The sequence below is a fragment of the Sus scrofa genome, chromosome 13 (genome assembly GCF_054392235.1).
Source record: "Sus scrofa isolate SSC_HxYL_T2T_F1_AM1 chromosome 13, Sscrofa_HxYL_maternal_Yorkshire_Landrace_v2.0, whole genome shotgun sequence".
Classification (NCBI taxonomy): Eukaryota; Metazoa; Chordata; class Mammalia; order Artiodactyla; family Suidae; genus Sus; species Sus scrofa.
The window spans coordinates 178755152-178773419 of NC_139395.1; the positions used below are offsets into that span (position 1 = coordinate 178755152).

At 32.8% G+C, this 18268-nt stretch overlaps 1 protein-coding gene across 17 annotated transcripts in view; it reads right to left on the reverse strand.

Moving 5' to 3' along the window:
- The window catches only part of EPHA6 (EPH receptor A6), an 870463-nt gene that overhangs the window by 795497 nt on the left and 56698 nt on the right, over window positions 1-18268 (reverse strand). For all 17 annotated transcript variants that reach the window (XM_084989131.1, XM_021070704.2, XM_021070712.2 and 14 more), the window contains exon 2: window positions 10032-10096. In XM_084989131.1, the coding sequence (XP_084845257.1) occupies window positions 10032-10096 (65 nt within the window). The remainder of the gene's footprint in view (window positions 1-10031; window positions 10097-18268) is intronic.

Consider the following 18268-nt stretch of genomic DNA (forward strand, 5'->3'; position numbering starts at 1 on the left):
CAGGAAGAAATGTTCTGAGACGCTGCAAAGAAAAATGCCATACCTCATAGTTGCTCAGGTATTAAATATTTAAAAACTTAAAGTACTTTAATAAACTATGCACATTCATGCATCTGTTTCCCCAATTGCCAACATGCAGAGGAGGGAGTTCATTCATGCAAAAGTTGATAAAAGAAGGCCTATAGTTCTGATTCCTATTCTTGTGTTTTCCTCTGCAAGGAATTTTAGCTTCCATGTATTTCCATGTTTCCTAGTTGAACTCAGTATAGTGCCTTCTATCTTTTCCTCTGTCATCATAATCGTCATCATCATCATCATTGTCATCACCATCAGATTTACAATCTGCCTTTACAATTTGGTAGCTCACGCAAAGGGATTTTATTTTAAGAATATTAAAGAACTGGACCTGGAAATTTAACAGCTGGTCAACTCCAGAAGTACTCTTTGCTTGCTCATCATCTACTGTTTTGTTTTCTTTCTCTTTCTACTCTCTTAGAACTTTTACTTGCACATGACTTTTGTTTATCACTGCCCCTGCTCTACAACTTTTCTATGAATCTTTTGGTGTATCTCTATAGCAGAAGTTTCCAATTGCAGTTTCCCTTTGGCTCTGACCACAGAAATCCTGAAATCCTAAAAAGGAATATGACTGATTTAGCCATTTGTGGAAATCATATGTGCAAGGTGACAGGTAGCTGATTAGCCAACTAACTGGATGTCTTTCAATTAGGTGTTCACCTTTGTCTCAAAAAGTTTTGGTTTAGAGAACAGTCCTTGAGCTAACCCTAATGGAGATCCTTAAACAAGCCCCTTGGTCAACTTACTTAGAAAAGGGTGTAATAATAAGTTCTAACATTTGTCTGATTTTGTTATCTAATTTCTGTAATGTTTTTAATGTACTTATTTCAATAAGGGTTTTTTGTTTGTTTTGAATTGAACTAGTCTATATTTTATACCCTTAGCTTATAGTCAATAACAAAAATGAAAAAAGATAGTTATTAAAAATGAGGCATGAAATTATAATAGACTCAGAAGAAATATGTTGAAGGAATATGTCTTTAGTTATTTTATAAGCGAAAAAATATCAAGACAATCTAAACATGCACCAAATATTCTTACACCACCAACTAAACTATACTAATAATCATTCTTTGGGATATCTTTTGCCTTTGGTCTTCAAATTAACCTAAAATTAATCTATTTTTAGCACTTTTCAATAGCCACATATCTTTTGATACAAAATCTATTTCACTGTAATAACACTGTACCTAGATTAAAACTGAACTTTGGTAAACTTAAAGATTATTTTATACCTTCCACAGCACCAATCACAATTAAAAATCAATCCATGGTGCACTACACGGCTAACAATCCTAGCTTTGGGATTGAGATGGCCCTGGTTTTAATACCAGCTAAATGTCACCACAAACTTCAGAAGGTGATATAACTTTTCTCAGGCTCACTTTTTTTATCTGCAAAATGGCGCTAATAATATTTACTTAACATAAGTATTATTAGGATTAAATGAAAAATATGCAAAACGCTTCAGAACAGTTCTTATTGCAGACCCATTACATTAATAATTTGAATATCTGGGAGCAGAAATTTACATTAGGTCTCCTATGAAGCCAAGATTTGTGGAAGAAAATTTCTACAAGCTCCTGGGAATATCATAGTCAACTTGCGTAGCACAGACAACTCTGAAATCTCTTTATTGATTCATAAAGAATAACAGCAGTAGTGTCATATAATAAAAGGCATAAAAGGTTGATTCATTTTTTAGATTAAATGGACTTGAAAGTAAAGCTAATAGCTACTAATAGTGACTGCAGTGATAAGAAGGTAAAAAATTCAGACAGTTCATTGCATTAAAAACAGAAGGTAGAGAAAATTAAGTAAAACCATAATTTGTGAAACTCTTTAAGCAAATGTTTCAGCCAATTGTATAATGTCAAGGACAGTTGAAAATGGAAAGGAAGGACTGTGACAGATGCCAGAGCATTCAGTTCTTCTTAACAAGGGCTGCCCTCAGGAGAAAGTATTTTACCAGAGCCGTATCTCTGCTGAGGTTTTAAGAGTATAACCTACTAGAGGAAAGGGAAATACTGAGCTCCAGCAAGCTCTAACTTTCCATATAGGGGGAGGGAGATGCCCTACTTCAACCCTCCCTAGCCATTCTGTCCCACTTAATGAGGGAAAAGAAAATGGCAAAGCTCTGGTGAAGTTCACAGTCCAGGGGTACAGTGTCACCAAAAGACTGAGACCTAGTTACAGCACTAAAACGCTTTTCCTCTGCCACCCCTCTATATTAGTAAAGACCTGTTTACCTCAATTCCTTTTACCCAGGCATCATGTCCACCTTTCAATTAAAAAAGTATAAGATATATAAAGGCGGTGGGGAACCCACTCCGTTTAAAGAGAAGAAGCTTCAGAACCAGAGTTGGATATGGCAGGAATGTTGGAATTATCAGACCAGGAATTTAAAACTATGGGTAATATGCTAAGAGCTTTAATGGATAACTTAGACAATATGTACGAACAGAAGGATATTGTAAGCAGAGTGACAGAAATCCTAAGAACAAATCAAAAGGAAATGCTAGCGATCAAGAACAACGTAACGGAAATAAAGAATGCTTTTGAAGAGCTCATTAGTAGACTGGGCATAACTGAAGAAAGAATCCATGCGTTCAAGGATATGAAAATAGAAACTTCCAAAAGTGAAAACCATTTTCTTTCAAATGTGAAACCCTGTGATTGAAGCTAGTATGATGGATATTTAGAAAACTATTAGATATTTTGTAAAATTGCTCAGAAGAAAAAATATATACATATCAATTTTGAAAACAATTAACTGACACACTCATTTTTAACAGAAATAACACTAAAGCTTATATTTTCAAAATCCTAACACATCCATGTAGTTTGGAAAATTTCATTGCATTACAAAATGAGCAAAAATGCAGCACAAAAATCAGCTATCATGATAAACTCCTTCTCACTACATAAAATATAGAAATTAACTCTTAGTAGGTATTCCATTCTCTCATAAACACATTCTATCCTTAATTTTTCAGCTTTGGAACAATGATATTAGGAAATGATGAGCTCTGGTTATGGATTAAAGTACCTTTCTACACAGTTTAAATGTAATATAAGTCTCTTTTATTATTATAAAAAATCATTAGTTTTTCATTATAATAATCATTAGTAACTGAACTGCAAGGTTCACTCATAGCTTTTATTTAACATGAATAACATATCTCCATCTTTCCTATCTCAAGGTAAATTTCCTAACACCAATTCACGATGTTAACACATAAGATCACATACCTTGTATGATCATGCATTATTCATAACCAGATAAGATCACATATCTTACATGAGCTTGCATTATTTAAACCCTAATAATCATCTATGTTAACAACATATGCAAAATACATATATATTTAAACCAATATTTGGCATGAGATAAACACAAAATTTTCCAATCTCTAATTGTCATTGTTAATATAAAATGCATTTAATATCCAAGAATACTTTTTTTTTTCCTACTAACATTCAGTTTTCTCTTATATTTTTTGCTAAAGCATACGTCATTGTTGAAAGGGAAGTTAGATTTTGAAAGTTGGAGTGCTTATACCTGTATGCACTACAACTTTATAACTAACAAAGATCTGATCTACTATGCATACATTAGTAGCCAAATTAAGATAATGAGCAAACAAACAAATCTTTCATTTTCTTGCTAAAAATGGTACTAGCAATAAAACTAAATTAAATGGTGAAAATATTTCAGGTAAGAGTTGATGGAGTGCTTAAACATCAAGTTCTTTCCACCAGCATTAAGTGTATATAATTTTAGTTATAAATTAAATAGTATTTTATGGAATTATTATTATGACATACTATGCTTTAACTATCAGGTTTTATTGAGGTACAGTTACCTTTAATAACCAGCATGATGGATACCCAAAGAAGTCTCTTATCTTTTCAATTACACTATCAACATTAAAACAAAACACGTGGCATTTTAAGTATCAAATGCAACTACTAAAGCTCAAAGGAAACAATATAAGGTTTTAATCATGAAATCCCTTTTTTATAATATGAAAAGTTTTTTTCTTTCATTTTTTCTAGTTAGCAGAGTTAATTGTTATTAGTCAGAGTTAATACTATACTAGGTTGTTCCAACACGACAAACCCCTACTGATGTGTGTCATGGAATAGGGACTGATCTATAATGAGTATTAGCGATTTTCAATGTCAATTTTTTTCCTTTCTTTTTCTAAGGGCTACACCCATGCCATATGGAAGTTCCCAGGCTAGGGGTCGAATTGGAGCTGCAGCTGCCAGTTTATGTCATAGCCACAGTAATGCCAGATCTGAGCTGCGCAGGTCACCTACATCACTGCTCACACAACGCCAGATCTTTGACCCACTGAATGAGGCAGGGGATCAAACCACATCCTCATGGATACTAGTCAGGTTCATTTCCACTGTGACACAACGGGATCTCCTTGAATGTCAAATTTACCTTATAGGCCCTCTTGTTGTATTCTCTTTTATCTACAATGTTAAATATTAGCTTAAAGTAAATTGAATAAATAAAAGTATCCAAAAAAAGGAGTAAACATGAGAGTTAAATGTGTCAAGAAAATTTATATAATTTTCTTTCATACATTTTCGTATTATGAGAACTCAGGAAATAAACAGATTTTTTAATGGCTTATTTTGCACATTTATTGCATGAATAGTGTCTTTCATGTTTCTTTTTTCTCATTATCATTAAAATGGCATTATTTCTTAAAGACTAACTGCCTCCTTCCCAGGAGATTTGCAAAAGTGAAACAGGTTTTGCACAGAGGAAGATTTAGTATTAACCAGTTATTAGTTAATATTAGTTAATAAATACATAGAAAATCCAGGGCATATGCCTATATACTTAACATTTGTGAAAACACTTCTACAGTATTCACATAACTTCTATAGAGCTATACAAAAATATTTATTCATTAAACATTCTTTCATTGATTGTATGGCACTCTGTTAGCTACTCCACCAGATCATCAAAATTTTATTACATTAGTATAGTACACTGACAGATAAAAGATGGAAGGGACACTTATAGGATAAAGTTCTTAAGAGTTCTGAATTACGATAGATGTAAATTCTTGACATTAGACCATGAGAGCAGTGTTAAGAATTACAACTGCTGGTTCCCAAATGCTCTGATGTATTCATTCTTTTCTAAAATGAAGCTCCAACCTCTACACAAATATAAGTATTCAAATTTCACTCTGTTCTCACCATATCAATGATAACATCTATATTTTTAACATCCTTTCCAAACAATTTTCCAAGGTGTCTTTCATTTCAAAGAGATTGCATTACTCTCTTAAATGAAAATAAAGCTTCAACAATTTTTGATTATTTAATTGAATCCAGGAAGATTTACTTTTACTTCTACTTATTGAGGCTTAGGGATACATTATCTAAATCAATTAAAACAATGAAATTCTAGGTCCTCTACAATATGGCTTAGCCTATAATCAAAACCTTATTTTCCCCCACCTCCCTTCACTTCAGCCACACAAATTCTTGTTAACATTCCTAAAACTTAATGCATATATCTAAGAATTCTGTGCCTTTCCTCAAGCCACTATCTTTTCCTTAAAGGTGCTAATTACCCTCTCTTCCAGCCCACATATTGTTACTGATGTTTATAAGAGCTAATGTGTCACATCCTACTATCAATTTGCCTCCACCAGAATTTATCCCTCCCTTGAATTTTCTTTAACAAAACATTACTCAAAACTACTTGAAAATACTCTCTTTGGCCTTATAAATATGTAGGATTATTTCTAAACTGCAACAGAGTACTTAGCATAGAGAACATAAGACAGAAGTTGGTTAAATTGACTCTGGATATGACTTTAAAAAATAGAAAGTATATTTTCAATGCTGGCAAAAATGAGTTGACAAGCATTTAAGAAAATAAATACATCTACTTTTCATTTCATTTTTGCAAGCATAAAAGGTCTTTTGCTTGAGACTACTCATCTATTTTCCATATTTGCTAACCAGAGGTGCTTACTTCATATTCAAATAACCAGTGATGGTTTTGTTTACAGGCACATTTACTCTTGCAACTACATCAGCATGATAGTGGTGTAAGGGTATTTTAAGTAAAAACAAAACAAAACAAAGAAATCAACAAAAATAAAACCACTATGAAGTAATTTATTAAATCATATATTTTATATGACTTATAATGTAAGTCATATATTATATAAATTTAAAAATACCCCTTTGTCCAATTCTTTATAAAAAGAAAATTTTATCAATTTAAAAGTTATTCCTAGGAAATATTTTATTCAGAGAAATAGCAAATATACTTTATATCCTAAGATTGACAAATATACCATCTAGTTGTCTTTTCTACCCATGATATATTTGTAAAACCAAGTGAAGTAGTGTTTCTGATAAAAGGCAACTTTATTTAAAACATCCATTCAAGTTTAAATTAGCAAATTTAAATGCCATTTAAATTAGTAAAGCTCAAAAAACCTGAGAACCTTAACTTCAAATAGATATAACTACAATTTTGGGGTCTTTTTTTTAGGGCCACACCCAGGGCATATGGAAGTTACCAGGCTAGGGGTCAAATCAGAACTGTAGCTGCCGGCCTATCCCACAGCTACATCAACACCAGATCCATGCCGCATCTGCAACATGCACAGAAGCTCATGGCAACACTTCATTGTTAACCCACTGAGCAAGGCCAGGGATTGAACCTCATGGTTCCTAGTCGAGTTTGTTACCACTGAGCCACAATGGGAACTCCCATACAATTTTAATATAAAGATACCAATGGTAATTTAAATGTAATAGACTGATTTATAGTTTCTATAAAATTTTAATTACTTAACAAATTATGTCTTGATGATTTTCATTTTTGCCATTTTTAGTAGATTTTTTCAAAGTTTTTCATCCTTACCGATTATTTCCTTACTTGTTTTAACGTATAAATAGCACTAAGTAAAGCTCTATTCTTGTAATCTATCCTCTGCATTAAAATAGAAATTTAATTGTATGTTTCCTTTAAAATTTACTTATGTCATCTATCCATTTTATAGTTTCCCTCGATTTCCCTTTGTTTTATCTAATTCATGAAACTTCATCCTTATCGATCATAAGATATGTCCATCTAAGCCAATTTCTAAATACTCCTATTGCTGTCACTTGCCATATATGCATTACCATTTGGGAGACAACCTAAAAGTAATATAGCCTATTCAATGAGTGAAATTCCAAGGTAACTGAGTATTCAATTTACTTTTCATGCCTAACTCCATTTGTTACTCTTCTCTCTATAGTCTATTTGGATTGGTCACTGTCCTTTATCTTTACATGGCAGAATCTTAAAAGAAATAAAAGCACCTAACTGTGAAATAACCACAGATATCTGTGAAGATTAGAATATGTTTGACTTAGAATTTTTGCTCCATTACTTCCTCACTCTGTGACCATGAAGAAGTTATTTAATGTACCTGAGTCTCAATTTTCACATCTTTCCATAGGGAAAATTTACACATGATTTCCAGGACACATGTGAGTAAAGTGCCCTAAACAAGGCCTAGCACATGGTAAATGCTCAATGAATTTTTAACCATCTTTTCCTTTTCTACTTAATTCTGTCATTCTATCATGTTTATTTTCTACTGTATTCTCCTTCCCTTCTTATCTCTTTCCTCTTGCTCATTATTGGCTGATGTCCAAAACAGACATCTCAATTTAGCAGTATATTTACCAATGGTAGAAAAACAAATCAGAATTAATTATGCCAACAGCAACATAAGTAACTGGCTTTTCATGAAGCTTCTTATGCTCCTTTTGTTTCCATCATAAGTTTATAGGCTTTAGAGTCAGAAATAATTTAGTTTGAATTGAAGTCCACCACTCATACTTGGTCTGTAACTTCCTGGTGATTTTTGTTCATTACCCTCTTTAAAACTGGGTTCTTCAAACAGGGAAGTGGAACTAAGACACAAATCATAAGTCATAGGGTCATTGTGAAAATAAAGTAGTAAATTCTTTTTTTTTTTTTTTTTTTTTTTTTGTCTTTTTAAGGCCACAACCTCAGCATATGGAGGTTTTCAGGCTAGGAGGCAAATTAGAGGTGTAGCTGCTGGCCACAGCCACTGCAGTGTGGGATCCGAGCTGCATCTGCCACCTACACCACATCTCATGGCAATGCCGGATCCTTAACCCACCGAGCAAGGCCAGGGATTGAACCTGCATCCTCATGAATACCAGTCAGATTCGTTTCCCCTGAGACACAAAGGGTACTCCAAGTATGAAATTCCTAGTGCAGTACCTGGCAAATAGAAATCTATGAGGTAAGCATCACTCTGTGACATTTTTGCCCACTCTCTATAATAAAACTAGAAGTAGAAAAATTCCCCATTTCATAGAATCTATGACAAATTAATTACAAAAATGATAGTAATAAGTTTAATTGTAACTTCATAAGTCCCTGTGTTTAGTGGTTACCAGTTTGCTTTAGGAAATGTAGCCTGATCAAGCTAAACAGAATCACTAGAGCAGGGACACCACTCCTGTTCCTCACATGATTCTTTGGTTACAGCTACATAAGGTCAGGGAAACCATTGCTAAATTTTTTTGTCATTTTCTTTTTCAGAAAATAAAAATCAGGGTTTATAAACTACTTAGTTATTTGTAAATTCTTTTAAGTTACTGAGTATACTAAGAAAAAGAGATAGTATATACCTTAGAAGCTTATTCCAGAAAAGAAGTTTCACTTAATGTCTTGGAAGTAACTGCCATAAATGTAACATACTTAGTATACTCAACAAATACTAATGAAAACAAGATAATGAAAGTAAAAGCACAATCTTAGTTTAAAAGATCTATTCTCAGAAATGGCTTTTCAAGAGCTCTGTTAGAATAAAATAAAAATTTCAGAAAAAATAAAGCCATAGTCTATAATCAAACAAATTTAAAGAAACAAATAGCCTGTTAAAGACAGAACAACTGAACTCTTCCAAGAATTTTTAGTTGAAAATACATGTTTTATGAATAACTGCTGGTGTAAAGGTCAAATTCAAACAGCATTATTCAAATGATTCTCAAAATAATAAGACAATTTTAAGACTTCTTTCAGATTTAAATTTGCGATGCAAAAGCAATGTAAAATAATATCAAGGAAGAACATGATGAATGATAAAAACATAACTTCTAAGAAAAGGAAGAAAAGCCAGCCCCTATATCTGAAAACAGCTGACCACCTCCATTATCGAAGATTTTTGGTTTTAGACAAAACCAAGGTTAAAAGCTTCACAAAGCACTCTTTCATTTGAGCTTGAAAAAAAAAAAAAGGAGATAAACACTGTGAAAATGATGAAAAATATATCAAAAATATAAAAAATCAAGTATAACTATAGTTAAAATGTCTGTACCAGAAAAAATACACTTAGCGAATTTCACATCCTCATAAGCCATTCAAAAGCAACTACGCTCAGCTAACAAAAACCTAATCATGATGTATCTTTTTGCCAAGTTCCAGACACATACGTACTGCTTTAGCAGACTCATTTTCTAATCAATACCAAATTGTCAGTATCTGTAAAATCCACTTATGCTATGATAATCAAAATTTTATGTACAAATACTTATTGAAATTACCAATACTAACAAATATTTACACAGAAAAGTGTCTTAAACATAAATTTATTGCTAAAGAAAACTCTTATTTGGGAATTAGTCTAATACCACTATGTACAAACACTACATTAAAGAACAATTACTAATTTAGAAGAAAGAAAGGAATTTTTATTTATTATTCCCATTGATTACCAGTTCTAACTGTATTTTAATCTCTTCTATGGGATTTAAGTTGTATGCTAAAATTCATACTAATTACAGCCCAAAACACACTTGTTCCTTTAACTAATATAACAAACCCTAAAATCCTACAAAGGTGGACAATTTTAAAAGATATTTAAACTTACCCCATTTAATGGATATGTTTTCCATCCTAGCTCTCCCAGCACAGTTGTTGTATCAAGCAACACAACTGGAATCAAATAAACAAACAAAAAAACTTACATAAACTTCTCAATTGATATAAAGATGTATCAGCCATTTAAATCATTAATGTTAATTATCTTTACTATTACTCATTTTATTAGCTTTAATAAGTTGCATTACCTATTTTAAAATTATTTGTATATACTAAATATTAATATACAATACTAAATAATAAGTAAATATAAAAAAGCATAAGGTGGTTATAAATTAATTTTAAAACATGTAATTTGCGTTTAACAATGGTAAATGAAATAGATAATTGAATATTAGAACAAAGCCATTTTTAATAGCTAACTTTTAAAACTGACGAATGTTGGGGAAGTAATTAAGAAGATGTATGTGATCACCAGATGACCCATATGCTGGACCAGAGCAATGGGACGGAGGATCCTGAGCTCCTTCCCTGGCCTTAGAATGTACACTCTGCCTACCATCCTCACAGTGGTAGCTGTTGTAAGGACAGAGCCTTGAGAGAGTACGGTGCTATTGAATCCATCTGGACTATATAAAGGGACTGAATTAATTTGAGGCCTCTATGTAAACTTTAAGATTCTAGCCTTCAAGTGCAGAGACCCACTCATTTGGTGGTCACCCAAGACAAGCATTGTACATAACAAGGCTTAGTAAACCTGCCACCTACCAACTAGAGTGATATACCTCTTTCTTCAGTCTCTCTACCCTGCATGAGTACAGGGCCAGTTTGCAAACCAACAATGAAATAACCACCTTTGCTTTTACCTCCATTTTCATAATATAGTCTTTTCACAGCATAGTAAAGAAACATTGTTAAAGCATGCCTCTATACTTTCTGTGTTATTAAATGCCCTTATTTACGATTGGTAAAGTATGAAAACAACTCATTTTTAATAAACCTCTATCTTTAAAGTGTAGATTACATTATTGTACGTGTTGGTGTACTTATTGCCAAGGGAGGCAAAAGCAAAAATAAAAACTATGCACTTTTCTCCTTGACCAAAGGTAACTCATAATATGGCTGAAAAGACATACAAATAATCAGAACATATTCTGTTAAATTCTAAAATTGAAGGCTATATAATAGCTTAGCAGTTAAGTTAGGCTAAGGCTGGTAGGGCAGGTCTGGGAGGATTTCACAAAGGAAATGCAATTTGGGCTGAGCTAGGATGAGGGTGTCTTTAATCAGATGTGACAAGAAACAAATTTATTTTAAAATATCATCTGTAACGTAACTGAACCATGACTAAATCAGTTCTCAGTTGCCAGAGTGGAGAGTAGGAGTAGAGATTATTTGGGGGAATGAGGAGGATAGAAATGAGGCTAGAAACATAGATGAAGATCTCCCTGGGAGGATTTTTGTAGTATTTCCAGAAGGTTAAAGGGCAGGGTCCATGATTTGGCAGATCATTATTTTTAACTACTAACTCCAAGTCTCCCAGATGCCAGTAAGGTCATGGACCAAACTCGGAGAAACAATGCTTTGGTATCTCATCATGAGTTTTGGTTCTTCATCTAGTTAAGAAAGTGGAGTTTTTTATTCATAGTTTAAAAAAAATGCCATTGAAAGTGTGTTATTTGGCATCTGCTGTGTAATATCTATGGTAAAGATTCTGTGGGTTTTCTTATTTGAATGCCTGTAATACATATTATTGATTTTTAGTATGAAACTCTGCTTAAATTTCTACGATAAATGTTTTGTATTCATTGTAGAATATTCTTTTAGAGCTATGAAAATCTATTCATTAAACATACGTTTGTAAAAGTGGGCCATAATTCTTTAATTTTTTATTATGCAAAATTCTCAAAAAATATTTTAAAATGTAGAGAAAACAGTACAATAAACCATCATGTACAATCATTCTGCTTCAGTAATGACCAATAGCCAATCTCATTTCATCTATACATGTTTACCTACTCTCACTGCAAGATTTCTTTGAAGTAAATTTCTATAATCATACCATTTCATCTGCAAAAATGTTTGTATTTATGTCTAATACACTCTTTAATATAACTGTAGTATCTTAAATCATTACTATAAATAGTACAGATTCCTTAATGTCATCAAATATCCAGTTGGTGTTTAATATTCCTTTGGTCTCAACTTATTTTAACAGAAAATCAAGATAAAATGAGTTCTATAAAGAGGTCTTATTCCTCTTTTTTTTTTTCTTTTTAGTCTATAGCTTCCACCATTATCTTTTTTTAACTTAGATTTATCAAAGTATAATTTACTTACAATAAAAGTCACACTTTTAAAATGTATATTTCTGGGAATTTTGACAAACTCCTATATCCATATAACCACCACTACAACCAAGCTAAAGAATATTTCCATCACCACCAAAATTTCCCTTGTGATCATTTATGGTGAATCCTTTCCCCACTCCAAACCCTGGCAACCATTAATCTGACGTTTGTCCTTATGGTTTTGTCTTTCGTATTGTCAAATGAATGAAATCATGCAATATGAAGTCTTCTGAGTATATTTTCTTTCACACAGTATAATACATCTGAAATTCATCTTTGTTGCTGTATCAATACACATACTGAACACTCAGTTCCTTTATACTGCTGAAAAGTATTCTATTACATGGAATTCCCTAGTTTTTGAATTTTCATGTACAGATTTTTATATAAACCTGTTCTTTCATTTCTCCACAGTAAATGGTGATAACTTGGTTGTATAAAAAATGCTTATTTTTTTTTAAGAAACAGTCAAACTGGCTACAAAGTTTTACATTCCCATTAGGAAAATGTATTGTTTTTCCATTCCTCAACATCCTCACTGGAACCTAGTAATGTTCAGCTTTTTTTTTTCTTTTTTTTTTTTTTTTTTTAAAGGCATGCTACCAATTGTGCAATAGTTATCTCATTGTTTTAACTAGTCGGTTATTTTTTTTCATTACATGAAATCAAATTTACTTAAAAAATTTGTGCCATGATTGTTTTATCCCACATTTTAGATTTTCCTTATCATGAGATATCACTGAACACGTTCTCCCATTCCCTGAATTTTCTTTAAATTGGTAAATACATTCAGTGGCTTAACCACATCTAGGTTAATTTTATTTTTTTGTAAGATTACTTCAGTAGTGGTTTTTATAGTCCTTATATCAGAAATCAGGGAAGTCATTAATGTCTATTCACATCATGTCAAAAAGACTTGGGAACCAACTGGCATAGGTGTCTACTGGTCAAAAACAGATAATCTGATCATACATAAAATTAACAACTGTAGGGGACTAAACACTTCAAATATGCTTAAATCCATGCATTCATAATAACAAAATATACCTATTGATAACTTCTGCAGTACACTAGGAAACCACTATTTTAAAAACTGGTAAATAATCTGAAAAGAATAAAATGTTTCTTTCTTCTTTCTATATGAACTACTTTTGAATAAAGAAACAGTTAATGAAGGAACATTTATCTTGTTGCAATATTTCAGTTACTAAATGAAGGAATGACCAAATTAGATTATACCATTTTCTACTCTTAATGAATTACTATATTTAGCTAATGACTTCCAGTGCTGCTACTATCACATAGATAAAAGGACACATAAAGGGATAGAGCTTTTAAAAAGGCTCTCTTTATAGTTTCATTTATTCCATGTTAACATATAATTCTAGAAGTAAAACAAAGTACAAATGCATATATGAATGTATACACACAGACACACACACACACACACACATACACATGCAAATACACAAAACATTATTTGATGGCCTCTGGGTTCACTTAGAGCAACACAAGTAATCTCACATATTAGAGAAAAAGCTGAGGATAACATTATAATAAATATTCAAAACGAAAGCTTGTTATTAAATAAATCTTATTTTACTTTTGGCATATATTATTGAAAGGAATTCAGAAGTACGTAATACCAGTATATACTTTTGGGAACTCAAAAGTTCAATGTTACTCATTTAACACACTTATATTTTTGGAATAATCAATATTTCCCTAACAGGTTGATAAAGTAATGATACTAACTCAGTCACTGTAGGAGGTCTATATATTTCCTTCTTCAAGTAATTTCTACATTGTCCTATAGTTGTTTCTTTTCTATTTTTTAGCCTTTTTTTTTTTTTTTTCCTGGGCACCACCCATGGCATATGGAAGTTCCCAGGCAAGGGGTCCAATTGGAGCTGTGGCTGCTGGCCTACAACACAGCCACAGATCTGTGGGATCCAAGCCACACCTGCGACCTACACCAGAGCTCACAGCAATGCAAGATCCTCAACTCACTGATCGAGGCCAAGGATCAAACCCACGTCCTCATGGATGCTAGTTGGATTCATTAATGCTGAGCCACAACAGGAACTCCTGCTTCTTTTTTTAAAATCCCCAATTTTATAGATGAGAAAGCTGAGGCTCAGAGAGGTTATGTAATTTTCCTTAAGATCACAAAGTGATTCCAACCAAGGAGACTGATGCTAGAATATTTAAAACCCTTAAACATTTTTTAAAAGTGTTTCCTTCTTACCTTTTAAGTTTGAATATAAAACTTCATTATTTTTTATGATTTTTGTAAACGCAGAGAAAAATCACTATTTATTTTACTAACTCCGAATCTTCATAAGTTTTTATCCTAGTATTCTTATAAATGGTCTCTACAGAAACTTTACTACTATTTTGTTATTGTTATTTCCCTAATACAATTTTTTTCTACTGTACAGCATAGTGACCCAGTTACACATACATGTATACATTCTTTTTTCTCACATCATCATGCTCCATCATAAGTGACTAGACATAGTTCCCAGTGCTACACAGCAGGATCTCATTGCTAATCTATTCCAAAAGCAATAGTTTGCATCTATTAACCCCAAGCTCCCAATCCATCCCACCTCCTCCGCCTCCCCCTTGGCAACCACAAGGCTATTCTCCAAAGTCCATGATTTTTTTTTCTGTGGAAAGGTTCATTTGTGCCATATATTAAAATACTATATGGTATCACTTATATCTGGAATCTAATATACTATTACTATTTAAATCAAGGAGGTTATTGGAGTAGAAGGTTTAAAAAGCCCTAATATTGAAGTCTACAATGGAGTTTCTTTTTTATAAATTATCAATATTAATTAATTAATTGATATAATCATTTCATAAGTATATCTGAGTTGCTTGGTTTTTAATATTTATAATTTGTAAAATGTGAAATATATTTATTTCAAAACAAGCTAAAAGGGAAAATACATATATACCTACCACAGTATAGATCCTCAGGAAGAATTTTTTTATTAGCAGCTTTAAGAAACAATATTTACAATATTGCTTTATTTTCCTAATTAAGCTGCAATACCATTTAAATATTCATAAGAAATAAGAAAAATTTCAAATGTGCATTACTGACAAGTGAATGATGTATTGAATTTGGGCATAATAGAGGCAAACTATTGCCTTTGGAATGGATAAGCAATGAGATCCTGCTGTACAGCACTGGGAACTTTGTCTAGTCAGTTATGACTGAGAATGATAATGTGATAAAAAAAGAATGTATACATGTATGCGTAACTGGATCACTTTGCTGTATAGTAGAAAATTGACAGAACACTGTAAACCAGCTATAACGGAAAAAATAAAAATCATTATAAATGAAAAAAAGTATTGAAGTCAAAATAAACTTGAGGATTTTTTATTTTTAACACCATTACATGTGATAAAGATTTAAATTTTATCATCTGCTTCATATATAGAACCCACACAAATTCAGACTTTTCAGGCACACTAACTGCATTGGACCCAGCAAGGTGAGAGCTCCTCCTGCTGGCTTTCAATAAAAATTACCTAGTTCCTACCAGAGTGTGAAACTCCGTAAATTTGTGAGGAAAAAAAACACTATATTGACCAGACTTTATTTTTAATTTAATGGTAAGATCTTACTTATAGAAAGATTAATACCCACTATCTAGAGGGTACGCATATAATTATTTATTCCTATCATAATAAATGAGAAATTAGATAACAAAAAAATAAATAGAAACAGTAGGTTGGTGGTATCAAAATAAAGTTTTTTTGTTTTTTTGTTTTTGTCTTTTTGCTATTTCTTTGGGCCGCTCCCACGGCACATGGAGGTTCCCAGGCTAGGGGTCAAATCAGAGCTGTAGCCCCCGGCCAGAGCCGCAGCAATGCAGGATCCGAGCCTCGTCTGCGACCTACGCCACAGCCCACGGCAACGCCGGATCATTAACCCACTGAGCAAGGGCAGGGACCGAACCCGCAACCTCATGGTTCCTAGTCGGATTCATTAACCACTGAGCCACGACGGGAACTCCCAAAATAAAGTTTTGAAAATTTTTATTTTATTTAATAAGTAACAATGTATAGAACATATTAAGCTATGTACAATTTCCCTATTAATTTTTAGAAATAAATCTTTAGCATATAATACTTCTTCCTGAAAATATCTCTTAATTTATTAGTGCTACCGTTACTCATTCTTTTAGAGGTTATAAGAAAATTTTATTGCATTTTAAAAGAATATATCAAATGATAAAGACAAGGTTGATAGCACTGGATTAAATGTGAGAGTAAAGAGAACCTAAGATTAAAAAGCTCAAAGTTAATTTCTTCCCTTTGAATAATTTATTAGGTCTTTAGCTATATCCCTTTCAGTAAATTTAAGATATATTAATTTAAAAACAATTAGCATATGGCTTATAGTATACAATGGAAGACCATCTTTATTCCAACTGCACAAATTCAAAAAAGAAGCAATTTTATATATTTACCATTTTGAAAAATTAAACAAGGAAGAGATCAATCAACCCAATAAGAAAGTAGCTATTTTTTTAGGATAATTTGCTGTAAAAATTCACGTTAATGGCATGTGAATTGAGTCCAAAGATTTATCAATATTTTTAAAAGTCCAGACAGCAGTAAATACAGATTTGGGATTTTCTCCAAAAGACTGCATGCAAAGAAGGGCAACACATTTCTTCTTTGAATCATCCTATTTTAGAGCTTTTATTTTACAAATAAGGCCCAGAGAGATACAACAAGTTACTAAGTCACTTAGTAACAATAGAGACTTTTAATAGTCACTTAGTAACAACATAGTAGAGACTTTTAATAGTCAGTTCAATGTTCCACTGACTGTAATCCACTCTACCACCTCACAGCGCTAAAAGGGTAAAATAAAGGGAATACCTAAGACACCATCACCAAGTATAATATCATCAGAAAATATTTCGGGAGTTCCCATCATGGCTCAGCAGAAACGAATTCGACTAGGAACCATGAGGATTTGGGTTCAATCCCTGGGCTCACTCAGTGGGTTAAAGATCTGGCACTGCCCTAAACTGTGGTGTAGGTCGCAGACGAGGCTCGGATCAGGCGTTGCTGTGGCTGTGGCGTAGGCTGGCAGGAACAACTCTGATTAGACCCCTAGCCTGGGAACCTCCATATGCCACGCGTGCAGCCCTAAAAAGACAAAAGGCAAGACAAAAAAAAAAAAATTCAAATTACAGATTTAGATACATAAACAAATATGTATCTGTCTATCTACATATAGCAGTAGTGTATTTCAATGTCATCCTGTTTAGATACTGCTTTAAATTAACATTCAGGTTACCACATTAACTAATGTTTTGATATAACTGCACATGCTTGATTGATAAAAATCACATTTTTAACTTTCAGATACTACAGGCCTCTATGCTCAAACAGAGTCAGAATCAATTTATAATTCCTAAATCGAACATAGACTGATTTCAGTAAACATAGGAATTATTAAATTTGCCAGTATACAGAGGGACATACCAGGGGAAAACTTACATTTCCCAAGAGAATCACTCTTTCTTAAAAATAATGGAAATTATTTTTATCTAGAAACCAAGATAATTGTTCATTAAGCATACTTATATCATTTTGTTTTATCATAGAGTTCTCATTTCATTTGTAACTTTTTTTTTTTTGTCCTTTTTGCCTTTTCTAGAGCCACACCCGCGGCACGTGGAGGTTCCCAGGTTCGGGGACTAATCGTAGTTGTAGCCGCTAGCTTACGCCAGAGCCACAGCAACGCGGGATCCGAGCCACTTCTGCAACCTACACCACAGCTCACAGCAATGCCGGATCCTTAACCCACTGAGCAAGGCCAGGGATCGAACCCACGACCTCATGGTTCCTAGGTTCCTAGACAGATTCGTTAACCACTGAGCCACGATGGGAA